The 24,366-nt window shown below is 36.9% G+C and overlaps 2 protein-coding genes across 8 annotated transcripts in view; both read right to left on the bottom strand.

The window, feature by feature from the left end:
• Window positions 1-13,236, bottom strand: part of LOC138742472 (uncharacterized) — a 250,679-nt gene extending 237,443 nt beyond the window's left edge. The window contains exon 1 of the mRNA XM_069896948.1: window positions 13,063-13,236. Within this exon, the coding sequence (XP_069753049.1) occupies window positions 13,063-13,126 (64 nt within the window). The 5' untranslated portion in view covers window positions 13,127-13,236. The remainder of the gene's footprint in view (window positions 1-13,062) is intronic.
• Window positions 11,946-24,366, bottom strand: part of LOC138742470 (inactive N-acetylated-alpha-linked acidic dipeptidase-like protein 2) — a 658,708-nt gene continuing 646,287 nt past the window's right edge. For 6 of the 7 annotated variants that reach the window (XM_069896934.1, XM_069896932.1, XM_069896937.1 and 3 more), the window contains 2 exons: window positions 23,738-23,895; window positions 11,946-12,816 (listed from right to left, as the gene is read on the bottom strand). In XM_069896934.1, coding sequence (XP_069753035.1) covers window positions 12,758-12,816; window positions 23,738-23,895 — 217 coding nt within the window. In that variant the 3' untranslated portion in view covers window positions 11,946-12,757. Of the gene's footprint in view, window positions 12,817-19,389; window positions 23,896-24,366 lie in introns of those variants that run through there. The other variant, XM_069896939.1, reaches the window with a different exon arrangement.

Raw genomic sequence — 24,366 nt, 5'->3', positions numbered from 1 at the left:
GACCTCCAGGGTAATGATCTCAGGACTGCTTCCTGTGCCACATGCTGGAGAGGTTAGAAATAGAAGCTGCCTTAATACCTGGCTGGGGACGGAGGGCTTCAAGTTTCTTCATCACTGGGCTCTGTTCCAGGCAAGTTGGAATCTGTACTGATGGGATGGATTGCATCTGAACTAGAAGGGGATTTATATCCTCGTGGATAGGTTTGTTAGATGGGCTTTAACTAGATTTTCAGGGGGATTGAAACTAGAATATTAGAAGGAGGAGGATAAAGGTCATGCGAGAACTGCAGGTGTAGACAGAAATCAAAGGTTTGTACATGATAGAAATTTTCTCAGGTATATTTCTTTTAATGCAAGGAGCTTAGGGCATGGATTGACATGTGTGATTATGACATTATTGCGACTTGGTTGCAGTAGGGGCAGGACTGGCAACTTAATGTTCCAGGATTCAGTGGCTTCAGATGTGATAGAGGGAGGGATGGCATTGCTAGTCAGGGAAAATATCACAGCTGTGTGAAGTCAGGACAGCCAGAAGGGTTTGTCGAAAGAGGCCATGTGGGTGGAGTTGAGGAATGGGAAAGGTGTGAGCACACTGAGAGGATTGGAGATAATTGGAGGAGCAAATGCTTTCAGAGATAGTGGACTGATGTATGAAGCAGAAAGTTGTGATAGTAGAAGATTTTAATTTTCGATATATTGACTGGGTCTCCCATACTGTGAAAGGGCTGACTGGCTTGGAGTATGTGAAACGTATTCAGGAAAGTTTTCTAAATCAATATATAGAGGTACCAACAAGAAAAGATGCAATACTTGATCTCCTATTAGGGAACAAGACAAGTCAGGTGAAATATGTATGTGTAGGCAAACATTTTGCGTCCAGTGACCATAATGCCATTAGCTTCAAGTCAATTATGGAAAAGGATAAGTCTGGTCCTCATGTTGGGATTCAAAATTGGAGGAAGGCAAATTTTGTGGAAATGAGAAAGGATCTACGAAGAATGGACTGGGATTTGTTGTTTTCTTGTAAGGTGTGTTAAGTAAGTGGATGACCTTCAAAAGGTGAAATTTTGAGATTGGAGATTTTGCATGTTCTTGCTAAAATTAAACGTAAAGTTAACAGGCTTAGAGAAGCCTAGTTTTCAAAGGGTATTAGCAATCTGGTTAAGAAGAAGAGGGAGATGTATAGCAAGTAGAGACAACAAAGAGCTAATGAGGTACTTGAGTACAGAAAATGCAAGAAAATACTTAATGGAATCAGGAAGACAAAAAGAAGACACGACGGTGCTTTGGAAGATAATGTGAAGGCAAGAGACAAAATCTGACCCAGAGTGGTCAACTATGTGTGGAGCCTCACATAATGGGGGAGATTTAAACAGTTTTGTTTTACATCAGTATTTACTCAGGTAACTGACATTGTTTTCCTAATTTCCTTATGATCACAAACAAAAGTGTCATGGAACATATAGAGATTAAAGGAGGAAGTGATTGCGGCCTTACAGTGAATAAAGGTAGATAAATCCCCCAGGCCAGATATGATATTCCCTTGGACCTGGAGGGAGACTAGTGTAGAAATTGCAGGGGCCCTGGCAGATATATTCAAAACATCGTTAGCCAGGTGAGGAGCCAGATGATTGTTGGGTAGCTCATGTTGTCCCATTGTTTACAAAAAGTAAACCAGGTACAGTACAACACAGATTCTCCGAAATCTAAAACAAATCAGAAATCCTCATTCTTCCAAAATATTTTTGGAGTCAAACTGACTGGAGATGTTAGTGGCAGCAGCAGACCTCGGGCTCGCGGGCAGGAGCAGGGCCACAGTGGTGAAGTGTCGGTGATCGGCGGTGGCCAGCTTTTTTTTTTTGGAATGAGAATTAAACATTACTTTAATGCTTAAAAAGCCTTACTTTGTTGTTTAAACACAGTTACAAATGATTTGCTGTTGCTACTGGGTTGTTTATAAAAAATGACCAGATCTCCCAAAAAAACAAGTTCAACTGAAATAGGCCTGATCCCGACCATTCTGGATAATCGGAGTTGTATTGTAATTATAGGCCAGTGAGCCTAACGTCAAAAGTAGGTAAACTATTGGAAGAAATTCTGAGAGATAGGATATATAGGTATTTGGACAGCCATGGGCTGATTAAGGACAGTCAGCATGGCTTTGTGCGTGGTAGGCTGTATTTAACAGATCTTGTAGATTTCTTTCGAGGACGTTACCAAAAAGGTAGATGAAGGAAAGACTGTGGATGTTATCTGCATGGACTAGTAAAGCCTCTTGACAAGATCCTACACGGGAGGTTAATTCAGAAGGTTAAGACACTAGATATCTATGAAGAGGTGTAAAATATTCTATTTTTAAGTCATTTAGAAATGGCAATTATTAAGGAAAAGCACCACTGATTTTGTTTTTATTAAATACAGAATTCCCTAGCTTTAAAAACTGGTGTTAGAAAAAAATGTGTATGTTTACTGAGCAGCTTACTGCTTCTTCCAGACAGGCTGGATCACTGATTAATTGTTCAAAGTCATCATCTAAAGCTATTTCCTAAACAAGCTTAGAAAAGCACTAATGGCTTTGACAACCATGCCAAAAGTGCCAAGATAACAGTCTCCATTCATAAATAGCTTCCCGGGCGTCAGCTGATTAAGCCTTTCAACTGTCAGCTGCACAATCACATGTCAATGGTCATAGAGCGCACACACCAACCCTAAGGCACCATCAGAGTTCTGTTCTACCACAACCTAGAAGCTTCCTTTGACTTTGTGAAGGTTAAGAGTTTGACTTTACTGCTAGACTGGTAATTTACATGTGATAATTAAAGTCGAAATCTCAGGCATACAGAACACAGATGCGAAAGTATATTCGAACCAAACATTAATTCATTTGTATGTAAGAAATGAAATCTCTTAAGAGTTAACTTGTACGTGTGAATAACTGCTTGACATCAATTATGTCCACGTCTTAGGAAAGGACACAATGATGTGTGCTAAACCAGGACTTGTAACAATGAACCCCAAATGAATTCATAGAGATATGCTTATCAATTTGTAAGATAAATTATGCCAGAAAATGCCTCAAACACAGTACTACTTCCCAGTGTTCTTTGGATGAGATTCAATATTGACAAGGATGACAATGTCTGTCTAACATATATATCCCTCATTCCTGTTAGCATGATTTAATAAGTGTATTTTTTATGCTCTATGGTTCTGTAGTTATTTTTCTGTTTTTGACAGTGCATACTATCACAGAGGTTGTAAACTGGATTTGAAATTGGCTGTGTGGGAGAAAACAGAAGGCCCTTTCAGATGGACCCTCCGCCTTGAGGGTGGCAGCAGGAGTGGATTTTAACTTGTGGATTCACTTTGCAGCATTGCCTGGTCCACCTGAAAGGGCCTATTCGTATCATAGTGCCTCCAGATTTGATGGAGGTGGGCGACTGGTGCCGCAGCACCACCTGTCATAAATATGTAGCACAGCAATGACCATCTTCCCTACCCATAATCCCCCACACAGGTGGAACCGCTCTGTGTTTCCCACAACAGTTCCAGCTGTAGTTTGAGCCGCAGAGAGCGACCCTGGTGCAGGAGCGGACAAGCCACTCCTGCCCCAACATCCCCTACCGGCCGCCCCTCTACAGTAGGGCGGGAGGCAGCAGTCAGGTAGCATGGCAGGGGCGGGAGGCAGCTGTCAGGCAGCGGGGAGTTGGGTCACCAGCTGAGAGTCATCAGCCCGCCCCCAGGCAGCTGCTTACAGCGGCTGTATATTCAGGTGTTTCAGTGGAGTGCTGCGCGAGCTGATTATCCTTCCCCAAGGAGGGTTGGCCTCAGCGCCTTGGAGACACTTCTGCTGCATTCAGGTGAGTATGTCATTAGCCACAAAGAGGAGATTATGCAGCTTTACACTGGGGTGTTCAGGCCACCTGAAAGGGCCGAGAGAGTGATAGTGGATGGTGTTGGGACCATTGTTGTTTGTTATCTATTTCAGTGATCTGGATGATAATGATGGTAAATTGGATCAGCAAGTTTGCTGATGACACAAAGCTAGGTGTAGTGGACAGAGAGAAAGATTTTCAAAACTTGCAGATGGATCTGGACCAACTGGGGGAATGGGCCAGAAAAAAATGGCAGATGGAGTTTAATGCAGATAAGTTGTGAGGTGATGCATTTTTGAAGGGCAGACCAAGGTAGGACATACACAGTAAATGACAGTGCACCGAGGAGTGCTGAGGAACCAAAGGATCTAGGAATATAGAAGCATTGTTCCCTGAAAGTGGCATCACAGGTGGACAGGGTTAGAAAGAATGCTTATAGCATCTTAGCATTTATAAATCAAAGTATTGAGTATAGGAGTTGAAATGTTATGTTGAAGTTGTTTAAGACATTGGTGAGGCCAAATTTGGAGTATTGTGTGCAGTTCTGGTCACCTAACTACAGGAAGGATATCAATAAGTTTGAAAAAGTGCATAGAAGATTTTCCAGGATGGTGCCAGGTCTTCAGGAGCTGAGTTACAGGAAAAGATTAAACAGCTTAGAACTTTATTCCTTGGAGTAAAGAAGAATGAGGGGAGATTTGATAGAGGTTTACAAGATTATGAGAGGAATAGACAGAGTGGATGTAAGTAGGCTTTTTCCACAGATTGGGAAAGATAAAGATGAGAAGTCATAGTTTTAAGCTGTAATGGAAAACATTAGAGGAAAGTTTTTTTTTACTCAGAATGGTGGGAGTATGGAATGGGTTGCCATCTAATACAGTAAATGTGGGCTTAATCTTAAATTTTGAATAAAAATTGGATAGATACATAGATGAGAGAGGTATGGAGGGTTATTGAATGGGACAATGGGTCAATGGGACTAGCGGAATAATGTTTGACCCAGACCGGAAGGGCCAAATGGCCTGTTTTCTGTGCTGCAACCTTCTATGGTTTGATGATGGATTTTTCAGTAATCTAGCTGCCTTTCCTAGGAGATATCGGTAGAATCCTTGAAGAGAAGGGCATTTTTCATTGTATTTTGAGCTGCATTCTAATCTTGAGCATAGATGCATTCCCATCAGTATGCTTTAGATGGTGCACCTGTAGAAGTTGTTGAGGGATGAGGCACATGGCAATCTTCCTTGTTCTTCTCAAGCAGAGGCTCTGGTCTGCTTCTTTGAGAGTACAAACAGGCCAGTTACATTTTTGACCAAATCACTTATGGGACATCACAAAATTAAAGGTCCCAGCATCCAATTACCACATTGATCAAACTGTGCCAAATATAGCGAACAGGCATTAACACAGACTCTGGATTACAGATCTAGTGGTAGTATTGATTTCTGTTCAAATCCAGTTGTGCTTCTCACCTTTGGGTTATTTTTGTGCATTACCCAAGAGCCAATGTTTTGCAACATCTGTGACAGGCATCCTGCAAACAAATCTCACACGTGTCTTCCAATCTTCAGAACTGGATTCAAAGGAGGCGAACAGAAGAGCAGACAAACTTGTTTTATGTTTGATGGTGGAAGAAGTACTGTTAAGAGGGCTTAGTACCAATTAAACAAGTTAAAATTATAAAACCTTCAAAAGATGGAAGTAGATTTAAGGCTGTAGTTTAATATTACACTCAAAGGCAGATAAAAGGCTGTCTCTGCCAATCTGCCTCTAGATTGATTTCCAACCTCCACCACACCCTGCAACTGAAGCTATTAAAGGGACAAATAACCAGTTGGCCAACTGGTGACTTTTCTACAAGCCTTTCCTCAAAATTAATGGAATCAGTTGACATATCTGATAGTTATTTTCTCTTCATCCCTGGAAAATTCAACAAGAAAGAAACGAAGGTTTTATGCAATTCAAAGACTGAAGGAAGCAACATTAACTAAAGAGAACAGTTTGCTACCCAAAGACAATTCATTGATTGGTTTCTTCATACCTTCTTCTTGGATATCACATTTCACCAACTAGTCCAAGTTATATTGCCCAACCTGGATTGGGGGGAGGGGGGGGCAATGTCTGAAAACTGAAGATCCACTTCTATTTCTATTTGCATGAGTTGGGTAGGGATGGTGCCATTTATTGATCTTTAACCCTGCATCTAAACTGTCAAAATGTTCACCAGATGCAGAGCATTAGATAAGCAAAATATGATTAAATAATTGGAATTCTTTGTCCCCATCGCAAAATCCATCCACAACCACCAACTCCATCTCTTAACTGAGCATGTGTTTACTATTTTAATTGTAACCCAACCTTGCTTTACAAGGACATTGGAAAAAAAAGAGAAAAACAATCACTGGTAAACACCACAATCAGGAAAACTAAAGCTTTCACAACCAGAGGAGATAGAGTAGGAAAGGCTTCAAAACTGACAATTCTGCCCTCCAGTCATTTAAGCATTATTTAATAAGCCCCAAATCATTTGTTTTGACAGCAATATCAGGAACACATGACCTATATTACCTGTCATCACCTGCAAAATTAGCACTTAATGAATAATAAAGAAGTTGTGAGCTCTGATTAATGAAATGATTGAGAATATTTTAAACAGAAAGAGCTATCACTGATCCAAATGAAGCCAGTTTCCAACCCTCCAAAATGTAGAGGGTTGGTAGACACATGAGCCTTCTAACCATCGTATATCTTTAAAATTAAAAAAAATGCTCGTCAAGAAAACCACAGCAAGAATGGAACTGCAAAGCTCCTTTAATGTAATACTACAAAAAGAAAATAAAATAGAGAGGCAAGGACTATTTGATAAGATGCCTTAGCCAACAGGTTGAGCAAGTGTGACTAATGCTAATGCATCCAGTGCGAAAACAGGATTATTAAAATTTAAAAAAAAAACACTGGTAACACTCAGGTAATCGGACTGGATCTCTAGAGAGTGTTAATTAACATTTCTGGTTGATGGGATTCTGCAAATACATTACGAATTCAAAACATTTTGAATTCAAAATTTTAAAGTAAGGAAAAAATTTCCAGTGGTGCAGTTATTGATAATGAGGGGACACTGAACTAGGATAAAGCTTTGGGGTAAAGGAACCAAGAGGGAGAACACGAATGAAGCAGCAAGTTCATACAGAATCAATGATGAAAGAGCAGTTAAATGGGAGGTTCAGAGTGAACAGCCATTGTGAGCAGAATAGGCTACATCTCTGCTTGAAGTCTTGTGATCTACTCTGGTCACCATTTTACAGAAAAGATGTGGTAGCTTCAGAAGATGCCGAGATTTACCAGGATGTTACCTGGATTGGAGAAGGTGCCCTATATTTAACAAGGTTGACGAGCTATGGTTTTTCTCTTTGGAGTGATGAAGGAGGAAAGGTGACTTAACAGAATTATACAAGATGATGAGAGGCAGACAGAAGATGGGGTGGACAGCCAGAACCCTTTTCCCAGAGCAACAACAACAAATACCAGAGAAAATATTTTTTTTTATAAAGTGAAGCGGAGATGTCAGAGCTATTTCCCACCCCCACCACACACACACAGAATAGTGAGTGTCTGAAATGCAATGACAGGGGCAGTAGTGGAGGCTGATACAATAGGGACATTTAAAAGACTCTTAGGTTTAAAAAAAAAAGTGGAGTCCATAGGTGTGAAGTGGGAAGGATTAGATTGTTCTGGAGCAGGTTTATTTAGGTTGGCAGAACATAGTGGTCTGAAGGGCAGGTACTGTGCTTTAATGCTTTATTCTATGATAAAATCAGATGCATTTTCACTGCCAAGGAATTGATATTTGCTGCTATTTCAACCATTAGGCCTTCCCATTTAAGAAATATTACCCCGTTGTTCAATGAGAAGTTCTTCGTCTGCACAGCTTTGACATGAGTATTATGCATCACATGCCAAAAGAATCAGATTATCAGCAAAACAGGCAAATGATGTCAGAAATGGCATGACCGACTCGTGGCCTCTCCAAATCAATAGCAATTGTACCAAGAGGTGGGAGTTGGGCTACAATTGTATGTGTAACAGAAATAGTTCCAGCAGAACAGTGTAATCCATTGGGATATTAATAGGTCTTGGCTCCTTTGCTCACTTTCCGTACATTTGTAGACTACAAATAAAAATTTGTAACAGCAGAATTTATGTCATCAGTGGAAAGATATAATTCAAGTCAACAACCTTCCAGAAATTAACCAAATACAAACAGGACCCAGTCACATTTCATTTGATCTTTAATGCCACCTGACTGCTACGTAGATACATTGCTTTGAGGGTTCTACTCGAGTTGCAGATCCACATCAAAGCTACAGCTTTTCTGCATCAATGTTTGCCTTTTAGATACAAAGTCCCCAACCACCAAGCAGCATAATCATAATGTGAAACTCCATAAACACTTTTGCAAGATGGCAGAAACTTAATGGTTTATCCAAGGTTTCAATGATTGTTATCAGATGCAAAAATGAAGCATTCCATAGATTTGAAGATTAAAACAGATCTGAGATGTGTCATTATTGTTATTTAAATTCTGGTTGGTAATTGTGCCTGTGAAATGAAACCATCTTTAAAGGACTGAACAAGTGTACAGTACTTCTGAAATAAATGTCTTCAGTTTAGCAGTGAGTAACAAGGAAAATAGGTCACTGATCTTATCCGTTCATGATGGAAAAGCATCATACAGAACTTCAATAGTCATCAATCTACAAGGCCTTCCATTGTGGAGCTATTTAATCACATAGATTGATTGTCAAGAGTCAAAATTTGAACAGTGGCTTCCACAGCTCCATCTATCCACTCAGAGTGTTAAATCCATTTATCAAATGGACAAAGACATATGTGGCTCTATTTTGTCTTTATCATTCTTTCTGAACTTTTTCCTTGTGTCTCTGATCACATCCATGAAGCTCTGCTTGGATTAATCATCGCCAACAATGGCTTGATTCACACCAATCTAGAAAAGCTTGCTGAAGATTTTTTTCAGGATAAAATTGGAGGTATACATCTTGGTAATATTTCCCCATTCTCTGTGTTTTTAATGTCAAATGACAACACAGTATTTAAGAACCTTCACCACAGAATTCGCATGCAACCACAGAAGGAGATATTTCCTCAAGCACAAAAATAAAATGATTTTTAACATGTTTAAGGATGAGATTGAAGGCTGAGGAGTAAATAGAAGGGTTCAGGAATGGAATTCAAGAGTCCAAACCACTGAACTCATTAATTGTAGATCAAAGTAAAAAAGTACTAGGCCAGAATTAGAGGAATGCAGATTTATCATAAATGATAAGTCAATGGCCACAATGGATATAGGAAGAGTCGAGTATATGGCAGTCCTAAAAAAAAAATCAGTATTGAACTTGAGGCATTGCTTGCTGGAGCCCAAGTGCATCAGCAACCACAGAATGATCAGCGGAAATGGCAAGCTGCATTGTAGAATTCGGATAGTTGAATTTTGATTGAACTGAAGTTTGAATACAAGCGCTTGGATCAGAAAAAAAGTAGAATAATCGAGAACACGGGATCTCTCATTGTGGTAGATAACAGCAGTTCATTTCTCTTGGATCACGACTAAAAGCAAACATTTTGCTACAGAAAACTAGAAAGTGTTACAAGAGATCAGACATGCATGTATTTTGATAGACAGGGACTGACTAGGGACATTCAATGTGGCTTTGTGCAAGGCAAGTTGTGTTTAACCAACCTTACAGAGTTTCTTGGGGAAGTTACCAGGAAAGTTGATAAAGGAAAGGCTGTAGATATTGTCTACATGAACTTTAGCAAGGCCTTGGGAGGTTAGTCAGGAAGGTTCATTCACTCAGTGCTCATAGTGATGTAGCAAATTGGATTAGACAATGGTTTTATGGGAGAAGCCAGAGAATGGGAGCAGAGAATTTCCTCTCTGACTGCAGGCCTGTGACAGTGGTGTGCCTCGAGAATCGGTGCTGGGTTCAGTTACGAGACCAGAGGACTCCAAAAAACCAGCATCAACAGAAATTCACCAAGTCAATGGGTATTTAAACATGTATGTTTTTAATTTGAGTAAACAGTTGACCACTGGGCCAGAACTTGCCTGCATTGTCAAACATGCAAGGTGCAGAGGCACGTGAAAGGCCCTTCTCAGTCTTTCCCACCAATGCACAGACAATTTGTCCACATGGACATCGTTGGGATGCTGCCTGTTTTCAGAGGTGCCATGTACCTGTTCATGATGGTGGACAGGTTCACTAGATGGCTAGTATCTGTCCCGCTCTCGGACACTTCCACAACATCCTATGCCAGTGCCCTCAATCACCAACTGGACCAGCTTTCCTTCCAATATCACATCGGACAGGGGAGACAGTTCACATCCAACCTATGGGCAGCACTAGCACAGCTCCTAGGGACAGAGATACATCACACCATAGCCTACCACCCTCAGCATAAAAGCTTTGTGAAAAGGATCCATCGGCATTTGGAGATGGCATTTGGAGATGGCCTTCATGGCGCGGCTCCAAGGCCCAGATTGGGTGGACAAGCAGTCTTGGGTGCACCTTGGCATCTGCACAGTGCTGAGTGAGGATTTAGGCACATCCTCCACTGAGCTCATCTATGGGGCCCCACCAACAGTCCTAGGAAAGTTTGTGCCAGCGGCCCGTGGCCAGGAGGAAACACCTGCAGCCCTTCTAACGCAACTTCGAGAGAAGATAGGCACGTTGGCCCTATACCAACCTCATGCAATGATTAAGCCTCATTCTATGTCCCAAGGATCTCGAAGACTCCAAATAAGTCTTTATAAGGAGAGGCGCACACAAGACGCCCCTTCAGTGCCCATACGAGGGCCTATAATAGGTGTTACAACATAACAGCACTTCTTGCCTTTTGGTCATTGGGAGCAGGCAGGAAACGCTCATGGTCGACCACCTCAAACTGCCACACCTTGATCTTGATCAACCAGTAATTGTTTCAGCCCCGCGGTAGGGAGGTCGGCCTCCTAAACATACAAACTGTGAACTCAAACCTCCGAACACCAGTTCTTTGGAGGAGGGGAGGGGTCATGTAGTGAGCTGCACTGATCCACAAGTGAACCTGGTCCTAGAGGTGGTAGGCTCACACTGAGCTGACATCACAATGATCCTGGTGGAAGGGGACAAAAAGGATCATGGGTGTGGTGCTGATAAGCTCTCGAAGAGTTCCAGTAAAGTCATTTGGTTGGTTCAACTCACTCACAGCTTCTGTGTGTGTGTGTGTGTTTTTTTCCCCCCTTTCATATGCTGCACACCACAAGGACCACAGTATACAAAATTACAATGAGTATTGATAAAGTAAATATGAGCAAACTTTTTCCACTGAGGTTGTGAGATAAAAACTAGAAGACATTGGTTAAGGGTGAAAGTTTAATAAAAAAGTTAGGGGGAATTTCTTCATGCAGGGTGATGGGAGTGTGGAACAAGCTTGCAGTTGAATTGGTGAATGCAGGCACAATTTTGATATTTAATGTATATTCATGAGAGGGGTCTGGAGGGATATGGTTCAGGTACAGGTCAGTGGGTCTAAGCAGAATAGTAGTTTGGCACAGACAAGAAGAGCCTGTTTATGTGCTGTAGTGTTCTATGGTTCAATGTTGAACAAAATTTGAATTAACAAATTTACAAGAATATACTTTTTCTAAAGTGGACTAAAATCAGATGGCTCTGGAGTTCCATTCATTAGTAATGCCTTTTCACACACAATCATGCAATACAAGACTCAATTAAATATTGACATCAGTTATTCCTCACTTGACATGGAAAGTGTGCGACTTGTGCAAGAAAATCCCTGAAGCATCAGTGAGGGGAAAGCCGTTTCCCTAACTGGGAGGCGAAAATTTGATTGAGTGCACACACCCATGGAAGGAGAATGCAGGGGACTTCTTTCACACAGATTGAAGTTTTGCCTGGAGTTCTTTAAAAAAAATAAAGGACTATCACACCTCAAACCAGCAAGAACAGAAGTCACAATTCAAAAGTGTTAAATTTTTATCTCTAAATTTATTAATGACTATTAACAATGTCATAGCCCAATTAACCCCACTATCTATAAGAAATATACAGAAATTCAAGATTCAATTTATTATCATAGAAATAAAACAGTGTCACATCACATGAAATTTCTTTTTGCCTGCTGCAAGGCAGAAAGATTCACCACCAGCAGGAATTGCCTAAGTGCCACTTATAGTCACAGAGAGAGAGAAGCAAAATCATATCTTTATAAACAGCGTGTCTATATAAAAAACCCAGACCATTACAGTCTGTGCCCAATATTCCAAAAGAGAAAAATTGCCAAAAAACCTCAGGTCAGTCAAATCAGTCAGTCCAAAAACACCGTCCACAGAATTCAATCTCAAAGCTCAATGTCCAAATTCATTTCTTTAACTGAATAACAAAACGTCAGATAGAGAAATTACTAATGTTGTGTTGCCTTAGGCTTAAGGATCCTTTTTCAAGGCTTCCTTAGATGACTTCCCTTGGTTCTCAAATTGTGGTTTTTAAACCCTTCATTAACTTATGAAGCATGTGCCTTTCACACAGCGCTCCATATGCCATTCTGAACTTTCCATTCTCTCTCTCTCTCTCTCTCTGCACCAAGTTCCCAACAGAATTTCATCCTTTATGATGACAGTCCAAAAGGTCAGTCCATGGTCCATAACAACAGAAAAACCGCAGAAGTCAGATTTTTACAATTAATACCAAGACAAAATATTTATTTTGTTGACAAGTGGAGCATTGTGTAACCATTTCATTCGACAGGGAGTTTTGAAGTTCATTTTTGGACCTTCATTAGAAAGAAACTAGATCCTACAAATATCCCTTTCACTGTGTAACATTTGGAAAAGGTAACTTTGTGACATGCATCCAGTTGGATTGAACACCTGCACAAAGGGCAAAATAAATATGTTACCAAACTGTCTTTCAAAACATTTGGCATCCATAAAAGTATAACGTTTTATCCACGGTATTGCATGCATACTGAGAATTAAAGAATTAAACCCGTTCCTCGAGTGCACACAGCAATAAATACACAAAACACGTCGCCAATTCCGGCGAGATCGTTCCAATTTTCCCATGGGGGTCAGGTGAATACTGAGGTTTGTCGCGCACTGGACGAGGTGACTTACAACATTGCAGATAAATGAGCCGGAGTTTCCACGGTCCGTCCTCGTTCTTCCTCGTAGATTTCATGGGGAGAGAGGAGTGGAGGTGGCCCGTTGCGGAGGGGCTGGACTCCTGCTCCGGCGCCGTGGCTGGTGCTCGGCCTCCCAGAGCCCCCGGGGGAGCGACGGGACGGCGCATTCTGGGCGGCGCCGCTGCTCAGAGCGCCTGCCTGACCTGTTAACTTGTGTTCCATTTAATTCGGGAGGACGCAAGTTTTTCTTTGGATGTTGCATGAGCTCACTTTCTATTTCTGTTAACCTTCCAAAGGGGTATTTGTTTCTAATCTTTCAACCCAAGAGGGTCTTTTTAAAAAAAAGACTTTTAACTTTATTGGACAGGTTTCGGATTAAGTTGTGCCATCAGGACCAGCTGTTCACACTCCACCATCAGACAGCTGAACAGACTCAAATCCAGATTCATTTAAGGATTCTTACTTTGTACATTATTTATTACTGAATTTTCATTTTTATATATTCAGACAACTAAACAGACTCAAATCCAGGTTCATTTAAGGATTCTTACTTTGTACATTATTTATTACTGAATTTTCATTTTTATATATTCAGACAACTAAACAGACTCAAATCCAGATTCATTTAAGGATTCTTACTTTGTACATTATTTATTACTGAATTTTCATTTTTATATATTCAGACAACTAAACAGACTCAAATCCAGGTTCATTTAAGGATTCTTACTTTGTACATTATTTATTACTGAATTTTCATTTTTATATATTCAGACAACTAAACAGACTCAAATCCAGGTTCATTTAAGGATTCTTACTTTGTACATTATTTGTTACTGAATTTTCATTTTTATATATTCAGACAACTAAACAGACTCAAATCCAGATTCATTTAAGGATTCTTACTTTGTACATTATTTATTACTGAATTTTCATTTTTATATATTCAGACAACTAAACAGATTCAAATCCAGGTTCATTTAAGGATTCTTACTTTGTACATTATTTATTACTGAATTTTCATTTTTATATATTCAGACAACTAAACAGACTCAAATCCAGATTCATTTAAGGATTCTTACTTTGTACATTATTTATTACTGAATTTTCATTTTTATATATTCAGACAACTAAACAGACTCAAATCCAGGTTCATTTAAGGATTCTTACTTTGTACATTATTTATTACTGAATTTTCATTTTTATATATTCAGACAACTAAACAGACTCAAATCCAGATTCATTTAAGGATTCTTACTTTGTACATTATTTATTACTGAATTTTCATTTTTATATATTCAGACAACTAAACAGACTCAAATCCAGGTTCATTTAAGGATTCTTACTTTGTACATTATTTATTACTGAATTTTCATTTTTATATATTCAGACAACTAAACAGACTCAAATCCAGGTTCATTTAAGGATTCTTACTTTGTACATTATTTGTTACTGAATTTTCATTTTTATATATTCAGACAACTAAACAGACTCAAATCCAGATTCATTTAAGGATTCTTACTTTGTACATTATTTATTACTGAATTTTCATTTTTATATATTCAGACAACTAAACAGATTCAAATCCAGGTTCATTTAAGGATTCTTACTTTGTACATTATTTATTACTGAATTTTCATTTTTATATATTCAGACAACTAAACAGACTCAAATCCAGATTCATTTAAGGATTCTTACTTTGTACATTATTTATTACTGAATTTTCATTTTTATATATTCAGACAACTAAACAGACTCAAATCCAGGTTCATTTAAGGATTCTTACTTTGTACATTATTTATTACTGAATTTTCATTTTTATATATTCAGACAACTAAACAGACTCAAATCCAGATTCATTTAAGGATTCTTACTTTGTACATTATTTGTTACTGAATTTTCATTTTTATATATTCAGACAACTAAACAGACTCAAATCCAGATTCATTTAAGGATTCTTACTTTGTACATTATTTATTACTGAATTTTCATTTTTATATATTCAGACAACTAAACAGACTCAAATCCAGATTCATTTAAGGATTCTTACTTTGTACATTATTTATTACTGAATTTTCATTTTTATATATTCAGACAACTAAACAGACTCAAATCCAGATTCATTTAAGGATTCTTACTTTGTACATTATTACTGAATTTTCATTTTTATATATTCAGACAACTAAACAGACTCAAATCCAGATTCATTTAAGGATTCTTACTTTGTACATTATTTATTACTGAATTTTCATTTTTATATATTCAGACAACTAAACAGACTCAAATCCAGATTCATTTAAGGATTCTTACTTTGTACATTATTTGTTACTGAATTTTCATTTTTATATATTCAGACAACTAAACAGACTCAAATCCAGATTCATTTAAGGATTCTTACTTTGTACATTATTTATTACTGAATTTTCATTTTTATATATTCAGACAACTAAACAGACTCAAATCCAGATTCATTTAAGGATTCTTACTTTGTACATTATTTGTTACTGAATTTTCATTTTTATATATTCAGACAACTAAACAGACTCAAATCCAGATTCATTTAAGGATTCTTACTTTGTACATTATTTATTACTGAATTTTCATTTTTATATATTCAGACAACTAAACAGACTCAAATCCAGATTCATTTAAGGATTCTTACTTTGTACATTATTACTGAATTTTCATTTTTATATATTCAGACAACTAAACAGACTCAAATCCAGATTCATTTAAGGATTCTTACTTTGTACATTATTTATTACTGAATTTTCATTTTTATATATTCAGACAACTAAACAGACTCAAATCCAGGTTCATTTAAGGATTCTTACTTTGTACATTATTTATTACTGAATTTTCATTTTTATATATTCAGACAACTAAACAGACTCAAATCCAGATTCATTTAAGGATTCTTACTTTGTACATTATTTGTTACTGAATTTTCATTTTTATATATTCAGACAACTAAACAGACTCAAATCCAGATTCATTTAAGGATTCTTACTTTGTACATTATTTATTACTGAATTTTCATTTTTATATATTCAGACAACTAAACAGACTCAAATCCAGATTCATTTAAGGATTCTTACTTTGTACATTATTTATTACTGAATTTTCATTTTTATATATTCAGACAACTAAACAGACTCAAATCCAGATTCATTTAAGGATTCTTACTTTGTACATTATTTATTACTGAATTTTCATTTTTATATATTCAGACAACTAAACAGACTCAAATCCAGATTCATTTAAGGATTCTTACTTTGTACATTATTTATTACTGAATTTTCATTTTTATATATTCAGACAACTAAACAGAGTCAAATCCAGATTCATTTAAGGATTCTTACTTTGTACATTATTTGTTACTGAATTTTCATTTTTATATATTCAGACAACTAAACAGACTTAAATCAAGATTCATTTAAGGATTCTTACTTTGTACATTATTTATTACTGAATATTCATTTTTATATATTGCAGTCAGTTAACATTTCTTTCTTTGTTTATATTTCTCTCTTTTTATATACTGTGTATGCATCTTTTCCTTGATTTTAGTTCACAGTTATCGATATGTATAAATTCTGTCGTGCCTGCAGGAAATAGAACCTCAGGGTTGTATGTGATGTCATGTAACTATGACAATAAATTTGAACTTTACATGCTTGCTATTCATACACCTGTCTAAATGTCTTTTGAATACTTCAATTGTCCCTACTTTGACCTCCTCCTCTGGCAGATTGTTCCAAATATCCATCACACACTGTGGGGGAAAAAGATGTCTCTCAGATCCATTTTATATCTTTGCCCTATCACCCTATATCTGTGTTCTCTAGTTTTAGATTTCCCTAACGTGGGAAAAAGGCTTTAACTATCTACCTTATCTATGGCCCTTGTGATTTTATAAACCTCTATTGTAAGGTCCACTCTTAGGCTCCTAAGATCCAGGAAGAAAAGTCCCAGCCTATCCAGCTACTCCTAATTCATGTGTATCAGTTCAGACAGCAATTTTGCAATTCTTTTCTACACACTTTTAGTGTGCAGAATGATACCCTTTGAAAAGCTGGGTGACTAAAACCATACACAACACTCCAAGATTTTCACTGTAGTAATATAATGTCCCTGTCCTGACTGAAAAAGATAAGCATACTAAAATGCCTTCTTCATCACAAATATCTACCTGTACCCCCAATTCTCTTTGTTCTACAATGTCCTCAGGGCCTGACAATTCATCATTTAAGTCCTGCCTTGCACTTGTCAGAGTTAAATAACATCTTCTGTTCCTTTCCCTCTCACCCAGTTCAACTAGATCCTGTTATAATCTTGGATTTCACCAATCTTGGTGTCATCTGCAAACTTAGCATGCCATCTTAGTTAGTAATAGGGATGGAAAACAACAGTGGACCAAGCACCATTCTCTGCAGTATAACATAGGCCTCCAAATCTATTACCTACCATCTCTTGCCATCAAGCCAAATGTCCAGATCACCCTGGATCCCATATGATATGACTTTCTGAATCAGCCTGCATTGTCAAATGCCATAATCTGTAAAGTATCATTCATAAACATCAAATAATATTTCATATTAAAATGGAAAATGTTGGAAATACTTTGCAGATCAGGTGGCATCTATGGAGAGAATATCTGAGTTAATGTTTCAAGTCAATGATGTGGTGATGATAACCCAATGACTTCAAAGATTAATGATTTCATTCTCCACAGATGCTGCCCAACCTGCTATATATTAAGAGCAACCTTGACTGCACACAGATTTTGTTTAAAAAAAATAGCGAATATGGGTTTGAATTAATATCTATCAAGATACTATCCATCTATAAATTAGCATTCTATTTCAGAGATAACATCAAAGTTAAAATGGGGTGTACATAATGTAATACCCTGGTGCCAAACACTGGAGATCAACGTTCAGAATTGTTGTCAGAGTACATGCTTGACATCACATACAACCCTGAGATTCGGTTTCCTGTAGGACAGGCAGATTTTCTACTTATCAGTAGTGCAAAAAACTGTACTTAAGAAAGGATACATTATGCAAAAGAGAGAAAGGTAAACAAAGAAAGAAGTGCAAGCAAACTGACTGCAACACAGAAAAGAAATATTCAATAATAAATAATGTGCAAAGTATGATTCCTTAATTGAGCCTCTGATTGAGTTTGTTGTTGAGGAGTCTGATGGTTGAGAGGTGACAACTGTTTCTGAACCTAATGGTATGAGTCTTGTGGCACCTAGACCTCTTTTCTGATGGCAGCAGAACAGAGCAATCCTGGGTGGTAGGGATCCTTGATGATTGCTGCTGCTCCCTGAAGGCAGTGTTCCATGAAGATTTTCTCGATGATGGGAAAGTTTTGCCTGTGATAAACTGGGCTACGGCCACTGCCTTTTGCAGGGCTTTTCGCTCAAAGGTACTGGTGCCCCTATACTAGGCCATTATGCAGTCGGTCACCATTTTCCACTACACATCTGTAGAAGTTTGCCAAAGTTTCTGATTTCATACTAAACCTCTGTAAACTCCTGAAAACATAGAGGCATTGACGTGTTTCTTCATGATGACATTCGTGTGTTGGGTCCAGGAAAGGGCCTGCAAAATAATGACTCCCTGGAATTTAAATTTGCTCAACCCCCCAATGATCACTGGTTTTCTCATCCAATGCCCCACAAAATGCTCCTTGGTTTTGGTTCGATTAAGTGTTACATTGTTAGTACACCACTCAGCCAAGTTTTCAATCTCCCTCCTTTATGCTGACTCATCACCCCTTTTATACAATCCATGACCATGGTATAGTCACTAAATTTATGGGTGGTGTTATTTCCCTCAAATGTATGTACAATAATAGAAGTTTTTGAAAGAAAATCTAGAGATTCACAAGATAAGTTTGGAAGAAAATATTGTTGATTCAAAGAAAGACATTGGTGTGCAATCATGTGAGTAATTTGAAGTATTGCATACAGAAAAAGTAGTATAATTGGGAAAGAAAATAAGTCTGGATTATTGATTTTCTATCAAATAGGTCCACCATTCTTCATTTCTGTGTTCCTAAAGTTTTCAACAAAGCTAAGTTCTGGGTGTTTACATAATGTGAATATTACTCAACAGGTTTTAATAATACTGTACGTATTAATTATAAGCATGAAATTTTGATTGTTCTTAGCATTTTCTTCAGTTACAATTAAAACTCCATATTAGTGATGCAATGTAGCACACTAATGTTTAGTATTTCAGCTGATCTTTCGGCTTTAACCTTATTGAGAAATTACAATGAACCACACAAATATTCTAAACAGTCAACGTTGTGTAAAAATCATTTATTAAAAATAGAAGCCCATTGTACCTTATCATACTTTTTAGTGTGTATAAATTGCATATTTCTCTGAAAGCATCCATATATTTCAAAATTGTTTCAGATCCCTATAAAATTTCCATCCTTGCTTAACCAAGAGCATAATTACCAGATTGTAAATGGAATGGTTGCTTAATCATTTAACAGCGCTTTTCATTTAAAATTTAGAAAATCAAACCCATTTGTCTCTTAATATACAATGAAAAGTGCCATAGCAAATCTTTCATTGATAATTTTGATCAAAAATATACACAGATTGACAATGAAATCATTTTTGTTGTGCAATGGGATACATATGAACTTTAACAAGCTTCTAAAACAAATCAAACACAAATCAATTGAACAATTATAGTCTATGAAATATATTATATGTTTACTGCAGAGTTTTATCTGATTCTCTTTGAATCTTCCTATTTAGAGAGGACCTCTCATATTTTTGGTGAGTGAGACTGGCTCAATGCCACAAGGGCGATTTAAACTAGAACCAAGCAAAAAAAAAAATTATTATGTAGAACATGATGCATGCTGTCAGGGATGCTTCTCTTGGCCTTACAAAAATAAACCAGTGACCAACATTTGCCCAGGTAACAGAGGATTTTACCTACAGCCATTCTCTTCACTCCCAATTTTCAGTCAATCCTCTTCTAAACGTTGGTTTGCTCATGGAGCTTCAAGAACTTTGGTTACTACTCCATTCAAACTCCCCACTAGTGCTCAGTGACCATTTTAAAGAGTGAGTCTGAGTGACCTTATCTGGTATGATGTATTTGCAGAGAAATTAAATAAAAACTGTCGATGCTCGAAATAGGAAAAAAAAGAAAATGCTGGTTAGGCCACATCAGTGGACAGAAACTGACAAAGAGCCTCAGTCCTGAAATTTTAACTCTGTATCTATTCCAGAATCACTGCATGACCTGCTGAGTTTTTCCAATATTTTCTGCTTTTACTTCTGATTTCCAACACCCATAGTTTTTTTTTAAACTTTTATTTCCAATTGAATTCAATGCCACTGCTCTTCCAGTAATTTCAACCTTGTTCTTTGAATTCGGATAAAGTCTTGAACCTAAAAGGTTTACTCCTCATTCTCCATAGACCTCCATTTTCTGTTTTTATTTTAGGACTATCATTCCTGTTTTTGCCCTTAATTCAGATTAAATTTGAAGATTTAAAACTTAATTCCATTTTATTTTTTTGCCTTCCATTAGATTTAGAATAATCTCTCACAAAGGATTCTGAGCAGAAACAAATGTCCACATATTACCACATATCAGAAATTGAAACCCTTAACCTCTATATAAGATGCACTGACAGGACTTGACCACATTCAAGTGATATTTATAGAAATGAGCCATTTTATCATAATATCCACAATATTCATTGTTACATTTAGATTATTGCTTTTTCATCCAGTTATTTCTGTAAATAAATTGAGCACATAAATTTCTTATCTCAAGAACATTGCTATTCATAAAAAAAAATCGCTTTTGTACTCAGATGTTCACAGAAATCCGTGTCACTTTTAAACCATAGCATCAACGATGATTTCATAACATTTCTATTTGCATTTCTTAAAACTTCAAAACTTCATTCCATTTTGTTACAGAAATCTGAGTGACTCTAGTACAATCCTTTAAAAACAAAATAAATATGTGGAAATCATTTTCTTCTGAGGCAATTGAGTAAAATATAATCAATAACCTGAAAGAATGTCCCTGGATATTGATATATAAATGCTTACCACAGTTTTATGGAATTATTCCTGACATTCGTTTGATTTAAATGAGGAGGAAAACACCTCTACTAACTTTTGAACATTGGTCATAGACACAATCACTTAAGGGTTAACACTTTGTAACTGTGAATAAGTTGAAAGTTCACTGAATGATGTCTGTTTGGTGTCCGTTAGAATAAAATCAGGAAATGCACAAAGCACAAACTTTGGTTTTAAAAAAAATCAAACTGTTGTCATTTTTCACATTTTAAGAATCTCAGCCATAGAATTCCTTTGCATTACTGGTTTTGGAACAACAAAACAAAAATCGCCACATTGAATTTTCACCTGCTATTATATTCTTGCTTACAAAGTCTTAATAATTTATTAGTTGCAGACTCATTATTGAGTCTCCTAAAGCCTGCATGATTGTTTAAGCACTAGGTTTTGCATATTTTTATTTCCAAAAATTTAGCAATGGACTGATCCAGTTTCTTGACAGATTTTACTGAGAAAACACATGTTCATCAACAGAAGCAGAAACCCATCACCAAACACCAGCAAATGTTCGATGTTGTGTCGACAATCATTGGCATCAGAAAATGGGTTAAGGAGGATGTGACCCCCCCCCCCCCCAAATACTGTCTTCCCCAAGCTCTTTCATGGTGTTCAGCCTGATCCAGACAAAGGTCTGAACTGAAGATTGCCAGGTCGACCCAAAAATGCCTGATCGAGGGGATAGCAGACAAGTAAGGTCATGGCTTCCTGTTGCTCTATAGATTATCCTGCATGTTCACTGATGGGGGTGAGAAAAGGCTAAAGTATTCAAAATGCTTTCTTCATTGTGACCTACGAAACTTCTCATGGGGAAGCAATGCTGGGATGCAGACACATTCACTTCTGATTAACAATGCTAGAATGCTGAATGACCAATGTTTGGAATAATAATGTGGGAAACCTAACTATTTACCATATATCATTACATGAGATGGACAATAATATTATGTACACTAATATTTTGAAGTATGCACATTTTGAGATTCTTTCTGTGCCCCATTCTAATGCATATGTTATAACTTGCATTCTATTGTATTTTCCATATGTAATTATTTGATTTTGTCTTATTACAGTATGATTTCTGGTATTTAGATTCTCTTTATTCTTAATTATACGGAAGCAGTATTGAATATTTAAAATGTGCCTTTAAGGAAAAAAATAAATCCTTTGATCTTGTTCAGTCACTTTCCAAATAATGCAATGCATTATTTTATAATTTATTCTTTCATTCTGTACATAAGGTGCATTACTTCCTGAGGTGAGAAGGAAGTTTTAAAAGAACCCTAATTTCAAACTGTCAATATCTCTATTTATGCCCAAATTAACACCAAGAATAATGATGTTTGCAAAATCACACCTCACAATGTGGCCCTGATGGAGAGACAAGAAAATTTGATTCTGAAATAATTTGATTCTGAAATAATTTCAGTCTGCAGGAAATGAGATTGGCATGATGGGATTTCCTTATGTAGGTTATCAGTTGGATCTAAGGAAGAAAACATTGTGACCTTTCAATTTATTCACATTTGGAAATAGTTGTACTTCAACTTTAACTTTCATTAAAAAAATTGAAAAATACCTCAACTTCAAAACATACTTAAGGGTTACAGAAAAACCCTGAAATCTGGATATCCATCTGTTGTATTATTCAATTAAAACACCTGATTGTTTATTATGTTGTTTGATCATGTACTTACTGATATGTAAAAAAAATTACATCTGTACTGAATATTCTGTTTCTCAATATGCATTCAATTGTCGAAATATAATGGTTCAGCTACAGCAGATATTACAATAATATATTTTTGCAGACTGATCTGAAAAATATATATTTGCTTGTTATATTTGTTGAGTTAACAATAAGTGGTCTCTGTTTTATATAAGGCAGTAGTTTTATAAATTTGTGACACTTTGTCATAATTCCACAGATCGCAATGAATAATACTCTTCATACAGATAACAATACACTCATCAACATGGAAGGCACTTTACAATCCTATAACCAAATAAAATTGTCACAAGATTTTGTCAGCTTTATTAATTGTGCACTTTGAGGTATCTGATAATGAGAATAATTAAGCACTTATACATTTTTTTGGTTCTAATATTTACTTATAAAATGGAGTGTATGTATTATTTCTAGTCATGTAAATCTCTTTTGCCAAAAGGTCCAACCAGGAAGTTAACAGCCTTTGAAGGCTGTAGATATCTAGTCATTCTATGACATGGTATTGACATTAATATTATCTACTGCCATTATTTTAACCCATGACTGCAATACTGAGTCTGACTCATTTGGGTTTTAATAACTGTCACTTATCAGTGAAAATCACCATCATATGGCATTTTGATCATTTGAAATGAGCACACATTCAATTCTTGTTTTAAATAACCCCATGTCCTTTGGCAAACTTAGGTACCATTTTTCAGAAATACATTGTTGAAAAGTGAAATATTCCTCCATTCACCATTGCACATTTCTAAAAATAGTCTTTCTTTGTATTTGGAATATTTTCAAAGACATCCAAACCTGCTTTTAAATAAACCTGAGCAGATCTAATGCTGTTTGCCAATGCAGACAGTACTGTAGATAAAGTTTGGTTTGACTGTTGAAGTCTGGAGTGGTTAAGAGCTTCTTTCAAGATAGAAAATTCCTTTAATGACCCATTAAGGTGATACAGGATATTTCTGAAAGACAAAACAATACATGGTAATTAGAACATATACAAAATATTAATATTTGCCACTGTTGTCTTAACTAATTTGTTGCTTGGTTATTTACTGATTTTTCAACAAAAATAATTGTGAGCCTAGGAACTTCTTAATTTCTGCTAATGTATCCATGTTTTGTCTTGGACGGAAAGCCTTCAGAAATCAAAGACATAGATGTTTTTTGAAACTTTGCTTTACATTAAGACTTTAACAGCCTGTTAAGGGAGCTGATGGTGGTTTAATTTAAAATCCTGTGACCACAGGGTCTCGACAAGCAATTCATACAGGCTGCGGGCTTCTGGCAACTGCGGTCAAGGGACTTGCACCAGATGGCGGACTGCTGGAGACTGGCTAAAGGGATAGCAGATATTGGAACCAAAATGTGAGAGGATGCCAAGGGCGCTGGTTGTATCAGAGGCTTGGATCTAGAACTTAGGTTGCTGATGG

The sequence above is a fragment of the Narcine bancroftii genome, chromosome 9 (genome assembly GCF_036971445.1).
Source record: "Narcine bancroftii isolate sNarBan1 chromosome 9, sNarBan1.hap1, whole genome shotgun sequence".
In the NCBI taxonomy this organism is placed as follows: Eukaryota; Metazoa; Chordata; class Chondrichthyes; order Torpediniformes; family Narcinidae; genus Narcine; species Narcine bancroftii.
This window is presented reverse-complemented; position numbering and strand designations above follow the sequence as displayed.